The 21,716-nt window shown below is 45.2% G+C and overlaps 1 protein-coding gene across 4 annotated transcripts in view; it reads right to left on the reverse strand.

Annotated features, from left to right (window-relative positions):
* Positions 1-21,716, reverse strand: part of arhgef6 (Rac/Cdc42 guanine nucleotide exchange factor (GEF) 6) — a 149,599-nt gene that overhangs the window by 22,151 nt on the left and 105,732 nt on the right. For all 4 annotated transcript variants that reach the window (XM_080187785.1, XM_080187784.1, XM_080187783.1 and 1 more), the window contains exons 10-12: positions 15,351-15,489; positions 10,842-10,901; positions 7,698-7,844 (exon numbers count right to left, since the gene is read on the reverse strand). In XM_080187785.1, the coding sequence (XP_080043911.1) occupies positions 7,698-7,844; positions 10,842-10,901; positions 15,351-15,489 (346 nt within the window). The remainder of the gene's footprint in view (positions 1-7,697; positions 7,845-10,841; positions 10,902-15,350; positions 15,490-21,716) is intronic.

Here is a 21,716-nt window from a genome sequence, read left to right on the forward strand (position 1 = left end):
CGGATGGAATGCATCCAAGGGTTCTGAAAGAAATGGCGGAGGTTATAGTGGATGCCTTGGTGGTTATTTTCCAGACGTCGCTGGATTCCGGGGAAGTGCCGGAAGATTGGAAAACGGCTAATGTTACGCCGTTGTTTAAGAAGGGTGCCAGGCAAAAGGCGGGGAATTATAGGCCGGTTAGTTTAACGTCTGTGGTAGGTAAAATGTTAGAATCCGTCATTAAGGAGGAAATTGCAAGGCATCTTCAAGGGAATTGCTTGATAGGGCAGACGCAACACGGTTTCATTAAAGGGAAGTCGTGTCTGACAAATTTACTGGAGTTCTATGAGGATGTGTCTAGGGCAGTGGATAGAGGAGAGCCGGTGGATGTGGTCTTTCTGGATTTTCAGAGGGCGTTTGACAAGGTACCTCACAAGAGGTTATTGCAGAAGGTCAGGGGACATGGAGTTGGGGGTAGGGTGTTAGCGTGGATAGAGGATTGGTTGTCAAATAGGAGGCAGAGAGTGGGGGTCAATGGGTGCTATTCGGATTGGCGGTTGGTGACTAGTGGGGTGCCCCAGGGGTCGGCGCTGGGGCCTCAGCTATTTACCATTTATATAGATGATCTGGAGGAGGGAACCGAGTGTACGGTGTCGAAATTTGCTGATGACACCAAGATTGGGGGAAAGGCAAATTGTGCAGAGGGTGTGGAGAGTCTGCAGAAGGATCTAGATAGGCTGGGCGAATGGGCCAGGAAATGGCAAATGGAATTTAATGTTGGCAAGTGCGAGGTGGTCCACTTTGGTAGGAAGAATGGTAGGAAGGACTATTACTTACGTGGCGAAAAACTGCAGCAGGCGACGGTGAAGAGGGACCTCGGGGTCCTTGTGCATGAGTCGCAAAAACCCAGCTTGCGGGTGCAGCAGGTGGTCAGGAAGGCGAATGGGATGCTGGCCTTCATAGCGAGGGGGATCGAATATAAAAGTAGGGAGGTCTTGCTGCAGCTGTATAGGGCATTGGTGAGGCCGCAGCTGGAGTACTGTGTGCAGTTTTGGGCGCCACACCTGCGCAAGGATATTTTGGCCTTGGAGGGAGTGCAGAGGAGGTTTACTAGGCTGATACCGGAGTTGAGGGGGTTGAGCTATGAGGAGAGGCTGAATAAACTAGGCTTGTACTCGTTAGAGTTTAGAAGAATGAGGGGAGATCTCATTGAGACGTATAAGATGATGAATGGGATGGATAGGATAGAGGTGGAGAGACTCTTCCAGCTCAAAAAAGACAGTAGGACTAGGGGGCACAGCATCAAGATAAAGGGGAGGCGGTTTAGAACGGAGTTGAGGAGGAACTTCTTCACTCAAAGGGTGGTGAATCTCTGGAATTCTCTGCCCGTTGAAGTGGTGGAGGCTGCCTCGCTAAATATTTTTAAGAAGCGGGTTGATGGGTTCTTGATAAGAGAGGGGATTAAGGGTTATGGGGAGAGGGCGGGAAAGTGGAACTGAGCCACGACAGATCAGCCATGATCTTATTGAATGGCAGGGCAGGATCGAAGGGCTAGATGGCCTACTCCTGCTCCTATTTCTTATGTTCTTATGTTCTTATATTATAAATTAACAGCCTGTTATGTTCACTAATTATTGTTCAACATTTAGAATAAGTGAAGATAAGAGATATAACTTCAGAGAAGACATTGTCTTATGGTAATGACAACTTGCCAAATAAGCTAAATCCAATGGGCTAGTTCCTATTTCATCAATGACCAATTAAAGACCAATTTCCAAGGTGGATTTACAACATCTTTAAGGTATGAAAGAAAGGTGTCTGGTCTTTGTTAATGTTAACCACAGTCTGAAAGCTATCACCCACTTCATACTTTCACTCACATTCCTCACCTCTCTCCCCTCTCACACACTTTCTCTCTGACTTGAAAACTTGTTCTCTCTCCCACCTCTCACACTTTCACTCACCCACATCATGTTCTCTTCCCCTCCCCCTCCAGCCCACTCTCTCTCTTTTTCCCACTCACATGCTCACTCTTTTCCCACTCATGTGTTCTCTATCTTTCTCTTCCCTCCATCGCATGCACTCTTTATATCCCCCTCCTCCCACCACCACCCTACCACACCCCAACTTTGCATGCTCTCTCTGTGCAATCCCTTTCATAATCTCCACTCACTCAGATGCTGGGGCACCCTGCCCTGGCACTTTCCTTAAAAACTCACCCAGGGATATGGCAGGAGTGGGTTTTTTTTGTTATTTCATGGGATGTGGGAATCGCAGTATTTATTGCTCAAATCTAATTGAATTGATTGGCCATTTCAGAGGGTGCAATAAGAGTCAACCACATCTGATCCAGGTAAGGATGACAGATTTCCTTCCCTGAAGGACATTAGTAAACCAGTTGAGTTTTTACGACAATCGACAATGGTTTCATGATTTAATTCAGATTTTATTGAACTCAAATTTCACCATCTGCTGTGGTGGGGTTTGCACCCAGGTCCCAGAGCATTACCCTGAGTCTCTGGATTACTAGCCCAGTGACAATACCATTATGCCAGCACCTCCCCGTCGCTGAAGGCCTAGATCAGTAACTGAATGGTCATGTGGTCTACCCCTGCTCCTACTCCTTACATTCTTAATGCCATCACCTAGAGATTCCCCTCCAAGTCACTCCCCATCTTAATTTGGAAATATATTGTTCGTTTCTTCACTGTTACTGGTCTAACCAACATGACAATGAAGAGAATGACCAGAGATTTCCACCAGGTTCAATACACAGTTCTTGATCTTCACAATCACCACAGATCTGTCTGATTTGGACCTGCTTTGTATATACTTTCCTTGATGAATAATATTATAATAAAGCTGGGGATGTTTGGAGCTGCCCAAGATGGCACAAGCAGAGCAATGTCGGGTGGTGGGGTGTAGGCAGTTGCTGAGGACTCTACCCACACAAAGTTTCCAATCACACTGTGCGCACTCGGGGAAGGACCCAGAGCAGCAGGAGGAGCACAGGAAAGGTTGACTCCACCCCCTCCTTTAGAGAATGATAAATGAGATGAGATTACATTTTTAATTTAGAAAGATATGCTTGATGTAAGCTGCTCTGCTTCAAACGGAAAAGATTGCTGGAAGATACAAGAACCTGTGACCTGGATTCCTAACACGTTCAAAGCACTAAAAGCAAAGATTCAGAAACATAGAAATAGGAGCAACAGTAGGCCATTCGGCCCTTCGAGCTTGCAACACCATTCAATATGATCATGGTCAATCAGGCACTTTCAATATCCCACTCCCACTTTCTCTCCACACCATTCAGATAATAATCTTCCTTTCTGTTTTTGCCGTCAAAGTGGATAACCTCAGATTTATCCACGTTACATTGCATTTGCCAAGTATCTGCCCACTAAGCCAGCTAGTCCAAGTCACCCTGCCACCTCTAAGCATCCTCCTCACAGCACACACTGCCACCTAGCTTAGTGTTATCTATAAAGTTAGAGATATTGCATTCAATTCCTTCATCCAAATCATTATTGTACATTGTGAATAACTGAGGTCCCAGCACTGAACCCTGCGGTACCCCAATAGTCATTGTCTGCCACTCTGAAAATAACTCATTTATACCCACTCTGTGCTTCCTGTCTGCCAACCAGTTCTCTATCTACGTCAGTACATTACCCCCAACAACATGAGCTTTAATCTTGCTCACTAATCTGTGTGGGACTTGTCAAAAGCCTTTTGAAAGTCCAGATACACAACATCCACTGGTTCATCCTTGTCCACTCTACTGGTCACATTCTCAAAACATTCCAGAAGACTTATCAAGCACGATTTCCCTTTAATGAATCTACACCAACTTGGACCAATCCTGTCACCACTTTCCAAATGCTCAATTATTACTTCCTTAATAATTGACTCCGGCATTATCCCCATCACTGATGTCAGGCTAACCGGTCTATAATTACCTGTTTTCTTTCTCTCCCTCCTTTTTAAAAAGTGGGGTTACATTAACTACCCTCCAATCCACTGGAACTCTTCTAGATCTATGGAATGCTGGAAAATGATCACCAATGCGTCCACTATTTTTGGGGCTGCTTCCTTGAGTACTCTGGGATGCAGAGCGTCAGGTCCTGGGGGCTTATTGGGTTTTAATCCCAGCAATTTCCCCAATACAATTTCCTAACTAATAAGGATTTGCTTCAGTTCCTCCTTCATGCTAGACCCTGTGTCCCTTAGTATTTCTGGAAGGTTATTTGTGTCCTCCTTAATGAAGATAGATCCAAAGTATTTGTTCAGCTTGTCTGCCATCTCTTTGTTGCCCATTATGAATTCACCTGATTCTAACTGTAAGGGACCTGCATTTGTCTTTTTTTTAATTTGTTCATGGGACATGGGCACTGCTGGCTGGCCAGCATTTATTGCTCATCGTTAGTGTCCTTGGGAAGGTGGTGGGTGAGCCGCAATCTTGAATCACTGCAGTCCATCTTTTGTGAGTTGACCCACAATCCGTTAGGGAGGGAATTCCAGGGTTTTGACCAGCGACTGCGACGGAACGGCGATATATTTCCAAGTCAAGACAACGAATGACTTGGAGGGGAACTTGCAGGTGGTGCTGTTCCCATTTAACTGCTGCCCTTGTCCTTCTAGATGGAAGTGATGTCTCAGGATCTTTGGTGAATTGCTGCAGTGCATCTTGCAGATAGTACACACTGCTGCTACTGAGCGTTGGTGGTGGAAGGAGAGGATGTTTATAGATGTGGTGCCAATCAAGTGGGCTGCTTTGTCCTGGATTGTATCGAGCTTCAAGTGTTGTTGGAGCTGCACCCATCATGGCAAGTGGGAAGCATTCCATCACCCTCCTGACTTGTGCATTGCAGATGGTGGATAGGCTCGGGGGAGTCAGAAGGCGAGTTACTCAGCACAGTATTCCTAGCTTCTAACCTGTCCTTGTAGCCAATGCTTATGTGGTGAGTCCAGTTGAGTTTCTGGTCAATGGTAACCCCAAGCATATTGACAGTGGGGGATTCAGTGATGGTTACACCATTGAATGTTAAGAGGCAGTGGTTAGAGTGTTTCTTATTGGTGATGGTCAATGCCTGGTATTTGTGCGGTGTGAATGTTATTTGCCACTTGTCAGCCCAAGCCTGGATATTGTCCAGATCTTGTTGCATTTGAACATGGATTGCTTCAGTATCTGAGGAGTCACGGATGGTGCTGAACATTGTGCAATCATTGGCGAACATCCTCACTTCTGACCTTATGATGGAGGGAAGGTCATTGATGAAGCAGCTGAAGATTGTTGGGCCTAGGATACTACCCTGAGGGACTCCTGCAGAGATGTCCCAGGGCTGAGATGACTGGCCCTCCACAACGACAACCATCTTCCTATGTACCAGATATGACTCCAACCAGCAGAGTTTGCCCCGATACCCATTGATTCCAGCTTCACTAGGGCTCCTTGATACCACACCAGTCTTGACCAGTCTTTTTCTCTTCACATATCTATAGAAGCTTTTGCAGTCAGTTTTTATGTTTTCTGGAAGCTTACTCTCATATCCTATTTTCCTCTTCCGAGTTAAACCCTTTGCCCTCCTCTCCTGGATTTTAAATTTCTCCCAGTCCTCAGGTTTGCTGCTTTGTTGGGCCAATTTATATAGCTCCTCTTTGGCTTCAATCTTATCCCTGATTTCCCTTGTTAGCCATGGATGAGCTACCTTCCCTGTTTACATCGCCATGTGCTCTTTAAATGTCTGCCATTGCCTATCCTCTGTCAACCCCCAAGCATCTTTTGCCAGCTTCTCTTAGCCAATGCATGTCTCACACCATCAAAGTTAGCTTTCCTCACGTTCAGGACCCGAGTCGCTCTCCAACTTAATGAAGAATTTTATCATATTGTGGTCACTCTTCCCTAAAGGATCACGCACCATAAGATTGCTAAGGGGAAGGGGAACCGACTCTTCACAAGAAACTGAATATAAATAAAGGCCTTAAATTTGTTCATATTTTGTAATTAGAGGAAGGGAATTTTCCAGGAGGTTTAAATTAAGGAATGCAAATGATGCAGCCAAATAATAACTTGGTCCTTTTTAAAGAAAGCATAATTTAGAATTTAGCAATTTTAGAAGAGCAGATTTTTATTTAATTCAGCGACTAGGCTTTTCTTATAGGTTTTACACTTTCAAGGCAGCCGAGAATCTAATTCTCGATAATCTTGTTTGCCAGACAGCAAGAAAATGTCTTCAAACATATGAAAACAAAGCAGAACTGACCAGTTGCCCGAGCTCTGTTCACTCACCTTGACCACCTTCTCTCCCCAATCACAGCAGGTGGGAGGATCCCATGGAGCAAGGAAAAACTTCCATGAAAAACTGAAGCTAAGTTCAGGAAAGTCCCTGGGTAATTCGCTAAATATACTGGACCTGCCCCTCCTCTACAAACATCCCAATTTCCTCAGCTATAAGTGAATCAGCTGAACCATCTCCATCAATCCAACCAGCACAAAGTTCAAAAGTTTCTCACTCTGCCTCAATCAAAAATCAATCATGCATCCACTTACCAAATGAAGATGACCTTGTGTTGCTTCACTGGATTAGCCATTCCACACACCAACATGTCTACAAACACTGCGTGTTCTCCATTTCCTCTCTAAATCTGAACCCACGCTTCCTTCTTACTCACCACTAATGCTAATATTGGACAATACTCTGGACACCATTTCATTCATTCCTATCATTCTCTCCACTGTAGGTTCAGTTGGGACAAAGGGGTCCAAGTTAACCTCCTCCACAGCTGTTGGTTCTGAACTCACCGTTCCAGCCAAGTGCTTCTCTTAGACAAGAGACGACTCTTACACAGAAAGCTAGGAAAGTTGATGGCTGATTCAGGGAGATGTTTGTGGAATGATAGGAGCTCAAAAAAGTTTTATGGCCACACTTACAACGGCATACAGAACCCCACACTGAGCAAGAGCAAGCCAGCAGGGCTGGACAATGCCGAGAATGACCTCTCACATTGTCCAGCTCTGCTGGCTCATTCTTGCTCACTTTTGGGTTCTGTATGCCATTGTAAATGTGGCCATAAAACTTTTTCGAGCTCCTGCCATTCCACAAACATCTCCCCAAATCAACCATAAACTTGCCTGGGTTTCAGTGTTAGAATCTTCTCTTGTCTAAGTCACATTTTTATAGTATTATTGTTGACCTTTGACATCCATTACATTCAGATTCCTGACAAACTACCTCACCTCTGCTAGCAGCACTCTCTTTTTGCATTCTTCAGCACTCAGGTCCACAAGATGGTTACTACCCCAAGCAAACAACCCTCATTCTGTCCTTTCCCAGCTAAGCACGCACATCATTCCTTTATGACCTCTCTCAACACTCGCATCCCCAAATGCATTGATCAATTTTATAGAGGCCTTCATTTCACTCCTTTTTAAACCAAGATGTTCCTTTACTCCTTCCTTCGGCACTCCACAGTATCCAGGACCATGCTCAAGATGCTAAACTGGAAACCAGCTCATTATTTGAAGACCAGAACTGAAACTAATTAATTGCACTAACTCAGAAATCAGACAGGAGTTTTCTGACGTAGGGCTTCAAATCCAGTAAAGGTGAAGATATTAACGGGAGATGTCACTCAGTGAATAGCCTCCCACGTGCAGTATGTAAACGAAGTATAGCTGTCACTTTTATTGCCCTCAACTTTGTAAAATTCCTCACCTCGCTCGCTCCACACTGCACCATCACCTGGGACATGTAAATGACATTTCCAAGGGACTTGATATCTTCACCCTCCCAGCCCTGGATTTGTTCCGACAGTATCTGTAGCTCGAGCTGCTTCCTCTTCCTCAGGTCCTGACACTGCGCCTAGAGAGAGAAATAACACTGTAACTGCTGCCATCATTCATCTCAATTTAAACAGAAAACACGAGCAGGTTGAACAGGACATTGCTCTTCTTATACCAAAAGAGAAAATGCTAGGAAATCTCAGCAGGTGTGGCAGCATCTGCAAGAAAAGAGCTGACATTTCGAGCCCAGATGACCTTTCGTCAAAGCTCAAGAATGCTTTAACAAAGGGTCATCTGGACTTGAAACGTCAGCTCATTTCTCTCCTTACAGATGCTGCCAGACCTGCTGAGATTTTCCAGCATTTTCTCCTTTGGTTTCAGATTCCAGCATCCACAGTAATTTGCCTTTGTTTATATTGCCATTCTCATGTTTGTTTGTGAAATAAATTTGTATTTACATAGTGTTTAACATAGCAACATGATTCAAGGGAGCCTCACGGGAAAATAAATCAGGTAAAGAAAACTGACACTGAGCACAGAAGGAGATATTAGAACAAGTGACAAAAAGGTTCAGTAAAAGAGGTTGGATCGGGAAAGTCTGGGAGGAGAGGTGGAAAGGTTCAGGGAGAGACTCTGCACCCACTCATCAATGGTGTTAAAACCAGGGGATGTGCAACAGGGCAGAATTCAAGCATTACAAAGATCTCGGAGGGTTGTAGGACTGGAGGACAGTTCGCGGGGGGGGGGGGAGCAGATTTGAAATGTTCTCGTGGAGGCGTTGTGAAACTGGGAGGAAAGTGGGTCAATAAGCAAATGGGTGGCTGAAGGAGACACGGAGGGAGTTTGGGCAGGAATGGAACAAATATCTCTTCCTTAATCATCAGAAGCAAGTCCTTTGATAGCTAGAAGCTGGCAATAAGCATTTTTATTAGAATGATTTCAGAACAAGCCCAAACCAGTCTGTGGTTAGGTTGCCGGAGAGGGTTATTAAACGATTATGCTGTAATTACAATATTGTTCACTTTACATCGCCAACGTTGGGTTACAGAGCAATGGTGCTGCTGGTTTTTAATCCATTCCTTTCATCAACTTTTTCTGAAACTTTGAGTATATTTTACAAGGCAAATTCAAGCAGCACCAATGAAAAAAGCATTTGCATTAAATGTAAAACTCAGTCCATACTTATAATTGCCACCGAGTGGCACTGTGACCCAACCAGGAGAAATAGGTTGATCTTTCCCCAAATGGGAAAAGTTTTAATCTAATCAAAGGCCAAAAATTGTACCAGTTAATAGAATCATTCACACTCCAGAGAGAAAGAACGGTGACACGATGGTACAGTGATGAGCATTTTTGCCTCACAACAACAGGGACCTGCGTTCAATCCCTGGCTTGGGTCACTGTCTGTGTGGAGTTTGCACGTTCTCCTTGTGTCTGCATGGGCTTCCTCCTGGTGCTCCGGTTGCCGCCCACAGTCCAAAGATGCACAGGTTAGGCGGATTGGTCATGTTAAATTCTCCCTCAGTGTCCCATGATGTATAGATTTGGTGGATTAGCCATATTAAGTGTATGGGGTTACAGAGATAGGGCAGGGGAGAGGGCCTGGATCAGAGTTGGTGCAGATTTGACAGACTGAATGGCCACCTTCTGCACTGCAGGGGTTCTATGAAAAGAGGGAGAAACTATTTGCTCTGTTCAGTGGGTTAATAAGCAAAGTCTGGAGATTTAAAATAATTGGCTTATGAACTAAAGGGCAAAGAGAAAGGTCTTCAGACAGTATCTACAAGTCGCTACCTGAAATAGTGGTGGAGGCAGATATCTTGGGAATTTTCAAAGACAAAGTAGTACGGTGAGGCGAAACTGGACTCAGAGCCAGCAAGGCACAAGGAATCAAATGGCCTTCCTCCTTGCCATGGGATTCTATAATTACGGTTGTTAAATGTGATCATTCTCCTCAGCTTGATTTTAATGTAACAAATATGAATATGAACTGAAATAGGCAGTGCAGAAAGAAGGAGATGGAGTTTATCTCTGTTTCCTGTCTGAAGGTTGGTAGCCAGAGGAAACTAACGCCTAACTGCTTCAATCTGGCCCCGGAAATTACACACTTAATCACTCGGGCAGTTTCAAACAAACAGACAATTCAGAACGTGGGGCGAATAAACAAACGTCATCGCGATTTAACAAGAGTAATGGTCTTCACCGGCAGGGGCTGAGAGGGAAAAGGAATTGGGAATCATCACGGACCATACAAAGAACTCATTGATGTCATCAATGGAGGCAAACAGCTGGAAGGCCCTGGATTTCACCTCAGAATCAGCAGAATACAACCTCTGGATGTCCCAGAGGGTGACACAGCCAATGAAGCGGAGTCATTGTGCAACGTTGTGCGAGGAAGATTCCACAGCCAGTAATGTGACAGTGGCCAGGTAACATTTGTGATGTTGGCTGAGGGACAAATATTGACCAGGACACTGGGTACGAACATCCCAGGACATAACCATACACTCTGTTGCATCAGTTTGACATCGCATCATTGACAGTGTGGCGCTCCCTCAGTACTGACCCTCTGACAGTGCCGGACTCCCTCAGTACTGACCCTCTCACAGCGCGGCACTCCCTCTGACAGTGATGCACTCCCTCAGTACTGACCCTCTGACAGTGTGGTACTCCTTCAGTACTGACCTTCCGACAATGCGGCACTCCCTCAGTACTGACCTTCTGACAGTGCAGCACTCCCTCAGTATTGCAATGAGACCATTAACCTGGAGACTGTGCCAAGTCTCTGAGATGGAACTTGAACCAAAATCTTGCAATTCAGACGAGAATTACCCACTCAGCTCCAGCTGAGAGTAAACCAGCCTCTGTGCTAATCAAAGGCAGCACATGGAGCGCCGGTCTGGAGCACAGAACGGGTGTTGATGTCCCCAAGACCAGTGGCCGTCCATTTGCAAGATTCCCTCTGGAAATGTAAAAGCAGCTTAAGGGATAAGACACAGGGTTGGCTTTGGTGGCTCTGTGATGAGGCCGAGTGTTTCTGCGCACTGACATAGTTGGCTCCAAGACTCAGACTCACCACCAGGTTTTTGAATGATGTCATTCCTTTCAAAATATCTGGATAATCAGGATGGGATTCCTGGAAAAACAAAATGAACATTTCAAACAAAACATTTAAATAACTTAAAGAAACAACTTATTTTTCAATAGTGTCTTTCACAGTTCAAAGACGTGCCGGTTAGGGGGATTGGTCATGATGTTCGGGGATGGGATGGAGTGGAGGGCTATGCTGGGACTCTGGCAAAATGCAAACTGGGTGTCACTGAGCAGGTTATTGCTGAGCAGGTGCTGCTTGATAGCACTGTTAATGACCCCTTCCATCACTTTACTGATGATCCAGAATAGACTGGGTGATAATTGGCTGGGTTGGATTTGAACTGATTTTTGTGTACGGGACATATCTGGGCAATTTTCCACATTGTTGGGTAGATATCAGTGTTGTAACTACTGGAAGAGCTTGGCTAGGGGAGCAGCAAGTTCTGGAGCACAAGTCTTCAACATTACTGTCAAAATGTTTTCAGGGCCCATTGCCTTTGCACTATCCAGTGACTTCAATTATTTTTTGATGTCATATGGAATGAATCGAATTGGCTGGAGACTGACATCCGAGATGCTGGGGACCACCGGAGGAGGCCAAGATGGATCATCCACTCGGCACTTCCGGCTGAAGATTGTTGCAAATGCTGCAGTCTTACCTTTTGCACTGATGTGCTGAGCTCCTCCATCATTGAGGATGGGGATGTGTGTGGAGCCTCCTCCTCCAGTGAGTTGTTTAATTGTCCATTCAGGGCTGGATGTGGCAGGGCTGCAAAGTTTTGATCTGATCCATTGATTGTGGGATTGCTTAACTCTGTCTGTCACTTGCTGTTTTTGCCATTTGGCATGCAAGTAGTCCTGTATTTTAGCTTCACTAGGTTGACACATTTTTAGGTATACGTGATGCTGCTCCTGGCATGCCCCCCTGCACTCTCCATTGAACCAGAGTTATACTGACCTGGTGGTAATGGGAGAGCGGGGAATACGCCGGGCCATGAGGTTACAGATTGTGAGATTTGAATTCAAATAAAAATCTAATAATAACCATGAAACTATTCTGGATTGTTGTAAAAACTCATCTGGTTTACAATGCCTTTTCGGGAAGGCAATCTGTCTCTAGACGCACAGCAATGTGGTTGACTTTGAAATGCTCTCTGAATAATTATAATTAATTATTAAGAATGGTCCACATCTTAAGAATGAATGAAAATATACTTAAAACATAATAATTCCCATTAGAGCAGTAATCTGTAAGGAAACACTCCCTGATACTATGCTTGTAGCTGTCTCCCAGATCTGCCTCTCCACCTCATTGGCCAATTCCCGCAGTCAGGTAGTGAACGTGCTGACAGCAATCATACACAGTGTTGACTAACCCAGTGAAAACAGCGTCGACAAAAGGGGCTATGCTTCCGTTCTCTGACATTAAACTCTGATAATCACCGCTGAAGTAGCCATGGCATTTCCCTTTGTACAGGGGATGGGTAAGGAGGAAGAGGGACATAACGCCGCTCGAATATTACTGCCAGCTTCCCGTTGGCCAAATGAGTGGCTCAGACTCACAACCTCACGGTGCATTGACAGATTGCAGTGCACCACTTTCAGAAACTGCATGTGGTCGCAGATTATTGCAGACAAATGCAAGATAAGATTGTGCAGAGTGCACAGAATCTGTTCAGGCAGCAAAGATCTCAGCGAAGCAGACACGAGCATTAACCCTGGGAGCAGCGGCAATGAAGAGGAAATGTGCAATGATGGTGATCCTGACAACTCAGAGAGAGCTGGAGAAACCGTCCTGAGTTCAGAAGGTCGGTCAGAGCTTCCCTGCAGCCACACGTTTACTCTACAGATAGCACTGAGCCAGAGATGTGGAAAGCACAACACAAACAGGGAGCAGCAGGACATGAAGTCGTGTCTATCAGAATCAATCCGATGTGCCAGCTGGTCCGATCCAGGCATTAAATGGAAATCTAGATCATCTCAAGATAAGGAGGCTCTGAGCAGGGAGTGTTGCGGGGCGGGGGGGGGCGCGGTGTGTGTGTGTGTGGTGGTGATGGTGGTCTGAAGTGTGAAGTCGCAAACATTGCCAGATTGTCAACAAAATGAATGAGACTGTCATCGATTCAAGAAGCATTGTGGAGAACATGCCTCTCTCTACATCAATGGGGACAGTATAGAAAGGGTCAAGAGCTTCACGTTTTTAGGTGTCCAGATCACCAACAACCTGTCCTGGCCCCCCCCGCCATGCTGACATTATAGTTAAGGAAGCTCACCAACATCTCTCCTTTCTCAGGAGGCTAAGGACATTTGGCATGTCAGCGACGACTCTCACCAACTTTTACAGACACACCAAAGAAAGCTTTATAGAGTCATAGAGGTTTACAGCATGGAAACAGGCCCTTCGGCCTAATTTGTCCATGCCGCCTTTTTTTAAACCTCTAAGCTAATCCCAGTTGCCCACATTTGGCCCATATCTCTCCATACCCATCTTAACCATGTAACTGTCTAAATGCTTTTTAAAAGACAAAATCACACTCACCTCTACCACTACCTCTGGCAGCTTGTTCCAGACACTCTCGATCTTCTGCCCTTCTGGACACTTTTGTATCTCTCCCTTCTCACCTTAAACCTCTAGTTTTAGACTCCCCTACCTCTGGGAAAAGATATTGACTATCTATCTAGCCCCTCATTATTTTATAGATGTCTGTAAGATCGCCCTTCAGCCGTCTACGCTCCAGAGAAAAAAGTCCCAGTCTATCCAGCCTCTCCTTATAACTCAAACCATCACAGTAAATCTTTTCTGCACTCTTTCTTTCTATAATAGGGTGACCAGAACTGTACAGAATTCCAAGTGTGACCTTACCAATGTCTTGTACAATTGCAACAGACGTCCCAACTCCTGTAGTCAATGCTCTGACCAATGAAACCAAGCATGCTGAAAGTTGCCTTCACCACTCTGTCCACCTGTGACTCCACTTTCAAAGAGCTATGAACATGTACCCCTCGATCTCTTTGTTCTGTAACTCTCCCCAGTGCCCTACTATTAACTGAGTAAGTCCTGTCCTGGTTCAATCTATCAAATGCATCACCTTGCATTTATCTACATTAAACTCCATCTGCCATTCTTTCTGGTTGTACCACAGCTTGATATGGCTCCTGCTCTACCCCAAGACCGCAAGGGACTACAAAAGGTCGTGAATGTAGCACAATCCATCATGCAAATCAGCCTCCCATCCATTGACTCTGTCTACACTTCCCACTGCCCCAGAAAAGCAGCCAGCATAATTAAGGACCCCTGCACCCTGGACATTCTCTCTTCACTTTCTTTCGTCGGGGAAAAAGGTACAAAAGTCTGAGGTCACATACCAACCGACTCAAGAACAGCTTCTTCCCTGCTGCTTCAGAATTTTGAATGGACTTACCTTGCATTAATTTGATCTTTCTCTACACCCTATGACTGTAACACTACATTCTGCACGCTCTCATTTCCTTCTCTATGAATGGTATGTTCTGTCTGTATAGCATGCAAGAAACAATACTTTTCACTGTACGTTAATACACTTGACAATAATAATAAATCAGATTGAAGATAGGGCGATGGTTAGACACAATGGGGGGCAGTCTCTGCTGGCGACTGACAGTAATTTTGACAGAATCATAGAATTCCTAAAGTGCAGGAGGCTGCTCGGCTCATCGAATCTGTACCAACTCTCCAACCGAGAATCTCATCCAGGCCCTATCCCTGTAGCCCCACATATTTATACCCCTAGCCTACACATCTCGAGACACTAAGGGGACACAGACTGTTGGAACCCTAGATTTTTTACCAGTTGATGATAACACACACTGTACCAGCAAGAACCCAACTCTCAGGAAGATCAAAGGAGATGGCAACCATTACCACTGTCTCCCCATATCAGTTATCAATAGACATAATCTCAATCTCCAGATACAGAAAGATAAACTTGCAATATATCTGATATATCCAGCAATCAAAAAGGTGATGGGCATTAAAAACGGCGATTGCTTGTGTGCATGCAACTTCACCAAAGCTCTTTAGGGTGGAAGACCTGCCATCCTTCCCCATTCATTTCATGCTAATAAGGTCAACTCTTACCTAGCCTCAGAAACTACCTGGACACACACACAGTTGTATCAAAGCTTAAACAACAGCCCTCAAGGAAAAGAGGATGGGCTATAAATATCAGTTACCCTCACATCCCTCCATGATATATGAGGAACTATAAATGTTAAAAATCTGAAATTGCTGGAAATACATAACAAGCTCACTGGCTCCTGAAAGAAGAGGCAGATTAATATTTTCACTCTTCATCACAATCCTTCCTCAGTATTTATGTGAAATATTTAGTTGTTTCTGTCCTGGGCACCTACAGACTGGTGGCCAGTGTTGATGTTTATCGACATCCTACACTCTCCAACACAAAACAACTTCACACCCAGGCTCCGCATTATTCAGCTCAGCTCCATGTACCTCCATGTGTCTTTCCAATTCCTGCAGTAACGCCGGATACTTGTCCAGTCTCAGAAACGGTTTGCTGAGACTCGTGGTTAACATCAGAATCCCGGGGCTGCTTGCTCCTTGGCTTTCCATGAATTTATCCAGTTCCTCACTGTCAGAACACAGAATACATTTTCAAACACGCGAGTGAGACTCAGGCCAGCTACAACACTTTACAAGATGATTACTGTTGGGTTCCTCAGGTCTGACCACTCACCCTCATATCTCAGAGAGCATGCAGTGCACATTGTGCAGAATGTACCAGGACTACAGATTAGGTTTGCATTCCCTCCAGTTTAGACAGGTGATAGTTGATCTTATTGAAGTCTTCAAAACATTAAAAAGATTTGTTAGGGTTGACACAGTGAAACTATTTCCTCTGGTTTGAGGTGGATAAGAGAAAAAGTTCAGAACTGGGAGACAAAGAGAGAGAGAGAGAGAGCATTCAGTACTGGGGAGAGAGTAGGAGTCCAGAACTGGTGGGGGGATGGGGAAGAGAGAGAGGGTCTAGTACTGGTACAGAACCTTAACATGAGAGTCAGGTTGTTCAGTGGTGAAGTCAGGAAGCACTTTTTCACAAAGGGGAGTGGAAATCTGGAACTTTCTCTCTCCAGAGACTGTGGATGGTCAGGATCGATTGACAATTCGAAGACTGAGATTGATACATTTTTGGGGGATTTTATGTGAACGGTTTCAGGGATTGGGGGAGAGCTTGGGGGCAGTGGGGATGTTCCTCTCACAGCTGAGGGTTAAAAGGAGATTCAGTTTCGAAGGAGTAAATAAGGAGAAACTGACAGGACAGTCAGTAACCAGCGGACACGGGTTGAATTGAATTAGCAACCAGGTGTGACAGGAGGAAACATTTCTTTACAGCGAGTTATCGTGCTCTGGAAGGCATTGCCTGAATGGGCAGTGGAAGCATTTTCAATAGTAACTTTCAAAACAGAGAAATAGACAAAACAATTGAAACATAAAATGTGCAGTGTTTTGGGGAAAGAGCACAGGGGTGGTTTGATCACTCAGAGAAACCAAACAGATAGAATGGATCAGGTGATGCATCGTTCCATGATTCTTGTGATAATTCAGAATCCCATTTGCAGAGGAAATCCCTGGTGTTTTGGAAGTAAACATTTCTTGTTCCACTCTCCCCATGTGTGTAACCCGTTCCACACAATCACCACCCTGAAAGTAAACTGTTTCCACTGGCAGGAGGGACAGTACTCAGAGGGACAGACTGGCAAAAGAACCAGAAATGAGAATGTTTTACAGCGAGCAGGAACATGCTGCCTGAAAGGGCAGACTCAACAAGAACTTTAAAAAAGGGGAATTAGTGGGAAAACATTTGTAGGGCTTTGGAAAAAGGGCAGGGGAGTGGCATTAATTGGGTAATGCTGTCAAAGAATAGTGTGGATGAACAGAGGGATCTAGGTGTATGTGTACATAGATCCCTGAAAGTTGGGAATCAAGCAGATAAGGTTGTTAAGAAGGCGTACGGTGTCTTGGCGTTTATTGGTAGGGGGATTGAATTTAGGAGTTGCAGCGTCATGTTGCAACTGTACACTACTCTGGTGCAGCCGCACTTGGAGTACTGTGTGCAGTTCTGGTCCCCACATTACAAGAAGGATGTGGAGGCTTTGGAGAGGGTGCAGAGGAGGTTTACTAGGATGGTGCCTGGTATGGTGGGGAGGTCCTATGAGGAGAGACTGAGGGATTTAGGGTTGTTTTCGTTGGAAAGAAGGTGGCTAAGAGGGGACCTTATTGAAACATATAAGATGATTCGAGGTTTAGATAGGGTGGATAGTGATAGCCTTTTTCCTCGGATGGAGAAAGCTAGCACGAGGGGGCATGGCTTTAAATTAAAGGGGGCTAGCTACAGGACGGATGTCAGGGGCAGGTTCTTTACCCAGCGGGTGGTGAGGGATTGGAATGCCCTGCCTGCTGCAGTTGTAAATGCGCCTAGTTTGGGGGCGTTTAAGAGATCTGTGGATAGGTTTATGGACAAAAAGGGATTGGTATAGGCTAGTTTTTGTAACTGGTCGGCGCAACATCGTGGGCCGAAGGGCCTGTTCTGCGCTGTAATGTTCTATGTTCTATGTTCTAAGAGCTGGCACAGGAAGAATGGGCAGAATGTTTTCTTGTGATCGCACAGTTCTATAATTCAACAAATATTGACTGCGTGAAACCTAACCAGGTTTTCAACTCTTGAGTCACTGAAATAACCACTTTTAAATCACAATTCTGAAAATCCGAGGCTCACAGTGGTTTATAATTATTACACTGAAATGATTATTAAGCAGAATGTTCTTGTGGCAGCATCAAGAGTAATGCCTTCCAATGGAGCCACACGTTGGGCAATACTGCCCTCTACTGTACAGCGACTGGAAATGGATGGAAACGTCTCACTGCTCAGGTTTCAGGTCTATCGCGAGATCCTTAGCACTTTGACCTTTTCCTGTTCTCAGATCAGTTTCACGCGGATGAAACGGGTCAAACTACTTTGCCTTTTACTGTACTTTTGGGATCACACTATCTGATCCCCTGTAATTCAGATGTGTGTTAAGTGAGAGAATATTTCCTTGCTTCAGTGAGTGTGTCTGACCCAGTTACAGACTGATCATCTCAACCAAAAAAAAATCCCAATTTTTAGACCACTTCTAATCGTAAATGTCACAGTTAAAAAAAATAGAAAGGACAGCCCTGGAAAGTGGCCAATAAATTTCAATCTCCGGCGTGGGGGGAAACTGCCCAGCTCACACCCAGGATGTTCTAACTGCTGGGGGCAATGACCCTACACTGGGCACCATCCCAACTAAATCAAAGACTTCACATTGTTCTGAATGAACAGAATTGTCACCCAAGTAAAGTCCAAACCACTCCTAACTCCTGGGTAACCACAGGACTGGAACCTCCCACTGCAAACCCATCCTCCCTACTCCTCCCACCACCCCAACTACCACATCCCACCTCAACCGGCCCCTCCATGGGACCCCCCTCCCTCAAACTAACCTCTCATCCATTGACCACCCCACCTTTCGATTACCCCTCATCCTTCCCCATGCCCCATGAGACATAGAACATAGAACATAGAACATAGAACATTACAGCGCAGAACAGGCCCTTCGGCCCACGATGTTGCGCCGACCAGTTACAAAAACAATGACCCACTAGCCTATACCAATCCCTTTTCGTCCATAAACCTATCCAGAGATCTCTTAAACGCCCCCAAACTAGACGCATTTACAACTGCAGCAGGCAGGGCATTCCAATCCCTCACCACCCGCTGGGTAAAGAACCTACCCCTGACATCCGTCCTGTAGCTACCCCCCCTTAATTTAAAGCCATGCCCCCTCGTGCTAGCTTTCTCCATCCGAGGAAAAAGGCTATCACTATCCACCCTATCTAAACCTCTAATCATCTTATATGTTTCAATAAGATCCCCTCTTAGCCGCCTTCTTTCCAACGAAAACAACCCTAGATCCCTCAGTCTCTCCTCATAGGACCTCCCCACCATACCAGGCAACATCCTAGTAAACCTCCTCTGCACCCTCTCCAACGCCTCCACATCCTTCTTGTAATGCGGGGACCAGAACTGCACACAGTACTCCAAGTGCGGCCGCACTAGAGTAGTGTACAGTTGCAACATTACACTGCGACTCCTAAATTCAATCCCCCTACCAATAAACGCCAAGACACCGTACGCCTTCTTGACAACCTTATCTACTTGATTCCCAACTTTCAGGGATCTATGTACACACACACCTAGATCCCTCTGTTCATCCACACTATTCACCTTCCCATCTCTCCCATCCCTCTTGACTTGCCCTCCCACTGCCTCCAAATATCCTCCCTACCCCAGAGATACATTTCAGGGAGAAGTTGGATAGATAAATGAGAGAGAAAGGAATGAGGGAGAAGGAGATGGTGAGAGATAGGAAGATGGATGAAGCTCGCGCAGAATATAAGCGCTGGCACAGTCTTAATGGTCTTTTTCTGTGCTGTAGACTGTATTCATGGATTGGGCAATAAAAGTTGGCCGTGCTGGCAATTCCCACACATCCCACCAATTTATCAGGAGAATACAGTGACAGTGTGGAAAATCCTCAAATCCATTATCAAGGACTTTATAGCAAAGCATTTAGAAAGCAGTGGCAGGATCAGAGAGTCAGCATGGATTTACGAAGGAGAAATCATGCTTGACAAATCTGTTGGAAGTGTTTGAAGATGTAATAGTAGATGTGACAAGGGGGAACCAGTAGGTATGGTTTTATAAAGTTTATTTATTTATTAGTCACAAGTAAGACTTACATTAGCACTGCAATGAAGTTACTGAAATTCCCTTAGTCGCCACACTCCAGTGCCTGTTCAGGTCAATGCACCTAACAAGCACATCTTCAGACTGTGGGAGGAAACTGGAGCACTCGGAGGAAACCCCCACAGACACAGGGAGAATGTGCAAACTCCACCCAGGCAGTGACCCAAGCCAGGACCTATATTTGGACTTTCATAAAGTGTTTGACAAAGTTACGCACAAGAAATTATCATGCAAGATTAAAGCACATGGGACTGGGGGAAGTGTATTGTGTCGGATAGAAAACTGGTTGGCAGAAAGGAATCAAAGAACTGGGTGCTTTTTAAATTGACAGGCAGTAATTAGTGCGGTGCCACAGGGATCGGTGCTGGGACCCCAGCTATTTACAATATATATTAATGATTTGGATGAGGGAACAAAACGTAACATCTCAAAGTTTGCAGATGACAGCAAGTTGGATGGGAGGGTGAACTGTGACGAGAATGCAGAGATCCTGCAGAATGATCTGGACAGGTTGGGCAAGTGGGAAAATCAATGGCAGATCTAGTATAATTTGGATAAGAGTGAGGTTATTCAATTTGGAAGCAAAAACAAGGTGGCAGCTGGCCACCTGAATGGCTGTAAATTGGGAGAGGGGAGTGTGCAGCTGGGCCTGGATGTCCACCAGTCTCTGAAGATAAACATGCAGTGCAATAAGCAGTAAAGAAGGCAAATGGCATGTTGGCCTTCATTACGACAGGTTTTGAATACAGGAGCAGGGATCTGTTGTTGCAATTATACAGGGCCTTGATGAGGCCACACCTAGAGTATTGTGTGCAGTTTTGGTCTTCTTTTCTGAGGAAGGATGTTCTTGCTCTCAAGGGAGTGCAGCGAAAGTTTACCAGGCTGATTCCTGGGATAACAGGACTGATATAGGAGGAGAGACTGACTGGGTTAGGATTGGATTCGTCTGAACTCCAGCAAAAACAAAGTCCAAAGATGTGCACGTTAGGTGCACTGGTCATGCTAAATTGCCCCTTAATGTTCCAGGATGCATAAGTTAGAGGGATTAACCGGGTAAATACTTGGGGTTACAGGGTTAGGGCCTGGTGGAATTATTGTCGATGCAGGTTCAATGGGCCGAATGGCCTTCTGCATCATAGGTATTCTATGATTCTGTAAATGAGAGGGGATCTCACAGGGGCTTATAAAATTCTAACAGGACTAGACAGGGTAGATGCAGGGAGGATATTCCCGATGGTGGGGGAGTCCAGAACCACGGGTTACAGTCTGAGGATTTATGACAGAAATGAGGGGAGATTTCTTCACCAAAGAGTCTGTGGAATTCATTACCACAAGAAGTAGTTGATGCCAAAACATTGAATGTATTCAAGAGGTGGCTGGATATAGCACTTGAGGCAAATGGGATCAAAGGTTATGGGGAGAAAGCAGGATTAGGTATTGAGTTGGATGATCAGCCATGATCATAATGAATGGCGGAGCAGGTTTGAAGGGCCAAATGGCCTCCTCTTGCTCCTACCTTCTATTTTCTAAGTTTCTAATATATTGGGTGCAGTCTTACACCCCATCATGCCAGCAGGATTTTCCAGTCACCGCAAAGTCAATGCGCTTTCTCAGCCCCACCCCCACTGTGATGAGCAGTACAATTCTGTCATTACCCAGCTACTGTTACATCTACTCTCTTCTTTCTGGTGCGACAACAATAATCTCTCTCAACGTCAACAAAACAAAAAAAGACTGTCATCGATTTCGGGAAGCGTAGTGGAGAACATGTCCCTGTCGCCATCAATGGGGACGAAGTAGAAAGGATCAAGAGTTTCAGGTTTTTAGGTGTTCAGATCATCAACAACCTGTCCTGGTCCCCCCATCCCAACACTATAGTTAGAAAAGCCCATCAATGCCTCTACTTTCTCAGAAGACTAAGGAAATTTGGTATGTCCATTACGAGTCTCACCAACTTTTACAGATGCCCCATAGAAAGCATTCTTTCTGGTTGTATCTAAAGCTTGGTATGGATACTGCTCTGTCCA

Source organism: Carcharhinus amblyrhynchos, chromosome 4, assembly GCF_965287045.1.
Source record: "Carcharhinus amblyrhynchos chromosome 4, sCarAmb.v2.hapA, whole genome shotgun sequence".
Classification (NCBI taxonomy): Eukaryota; Metazoa; Chordata; class Chondrichthyes; order Carcharhiniformes; family Carcharhinidae; genus Carcharhinus; species Carcharhinus amblyrhynchos.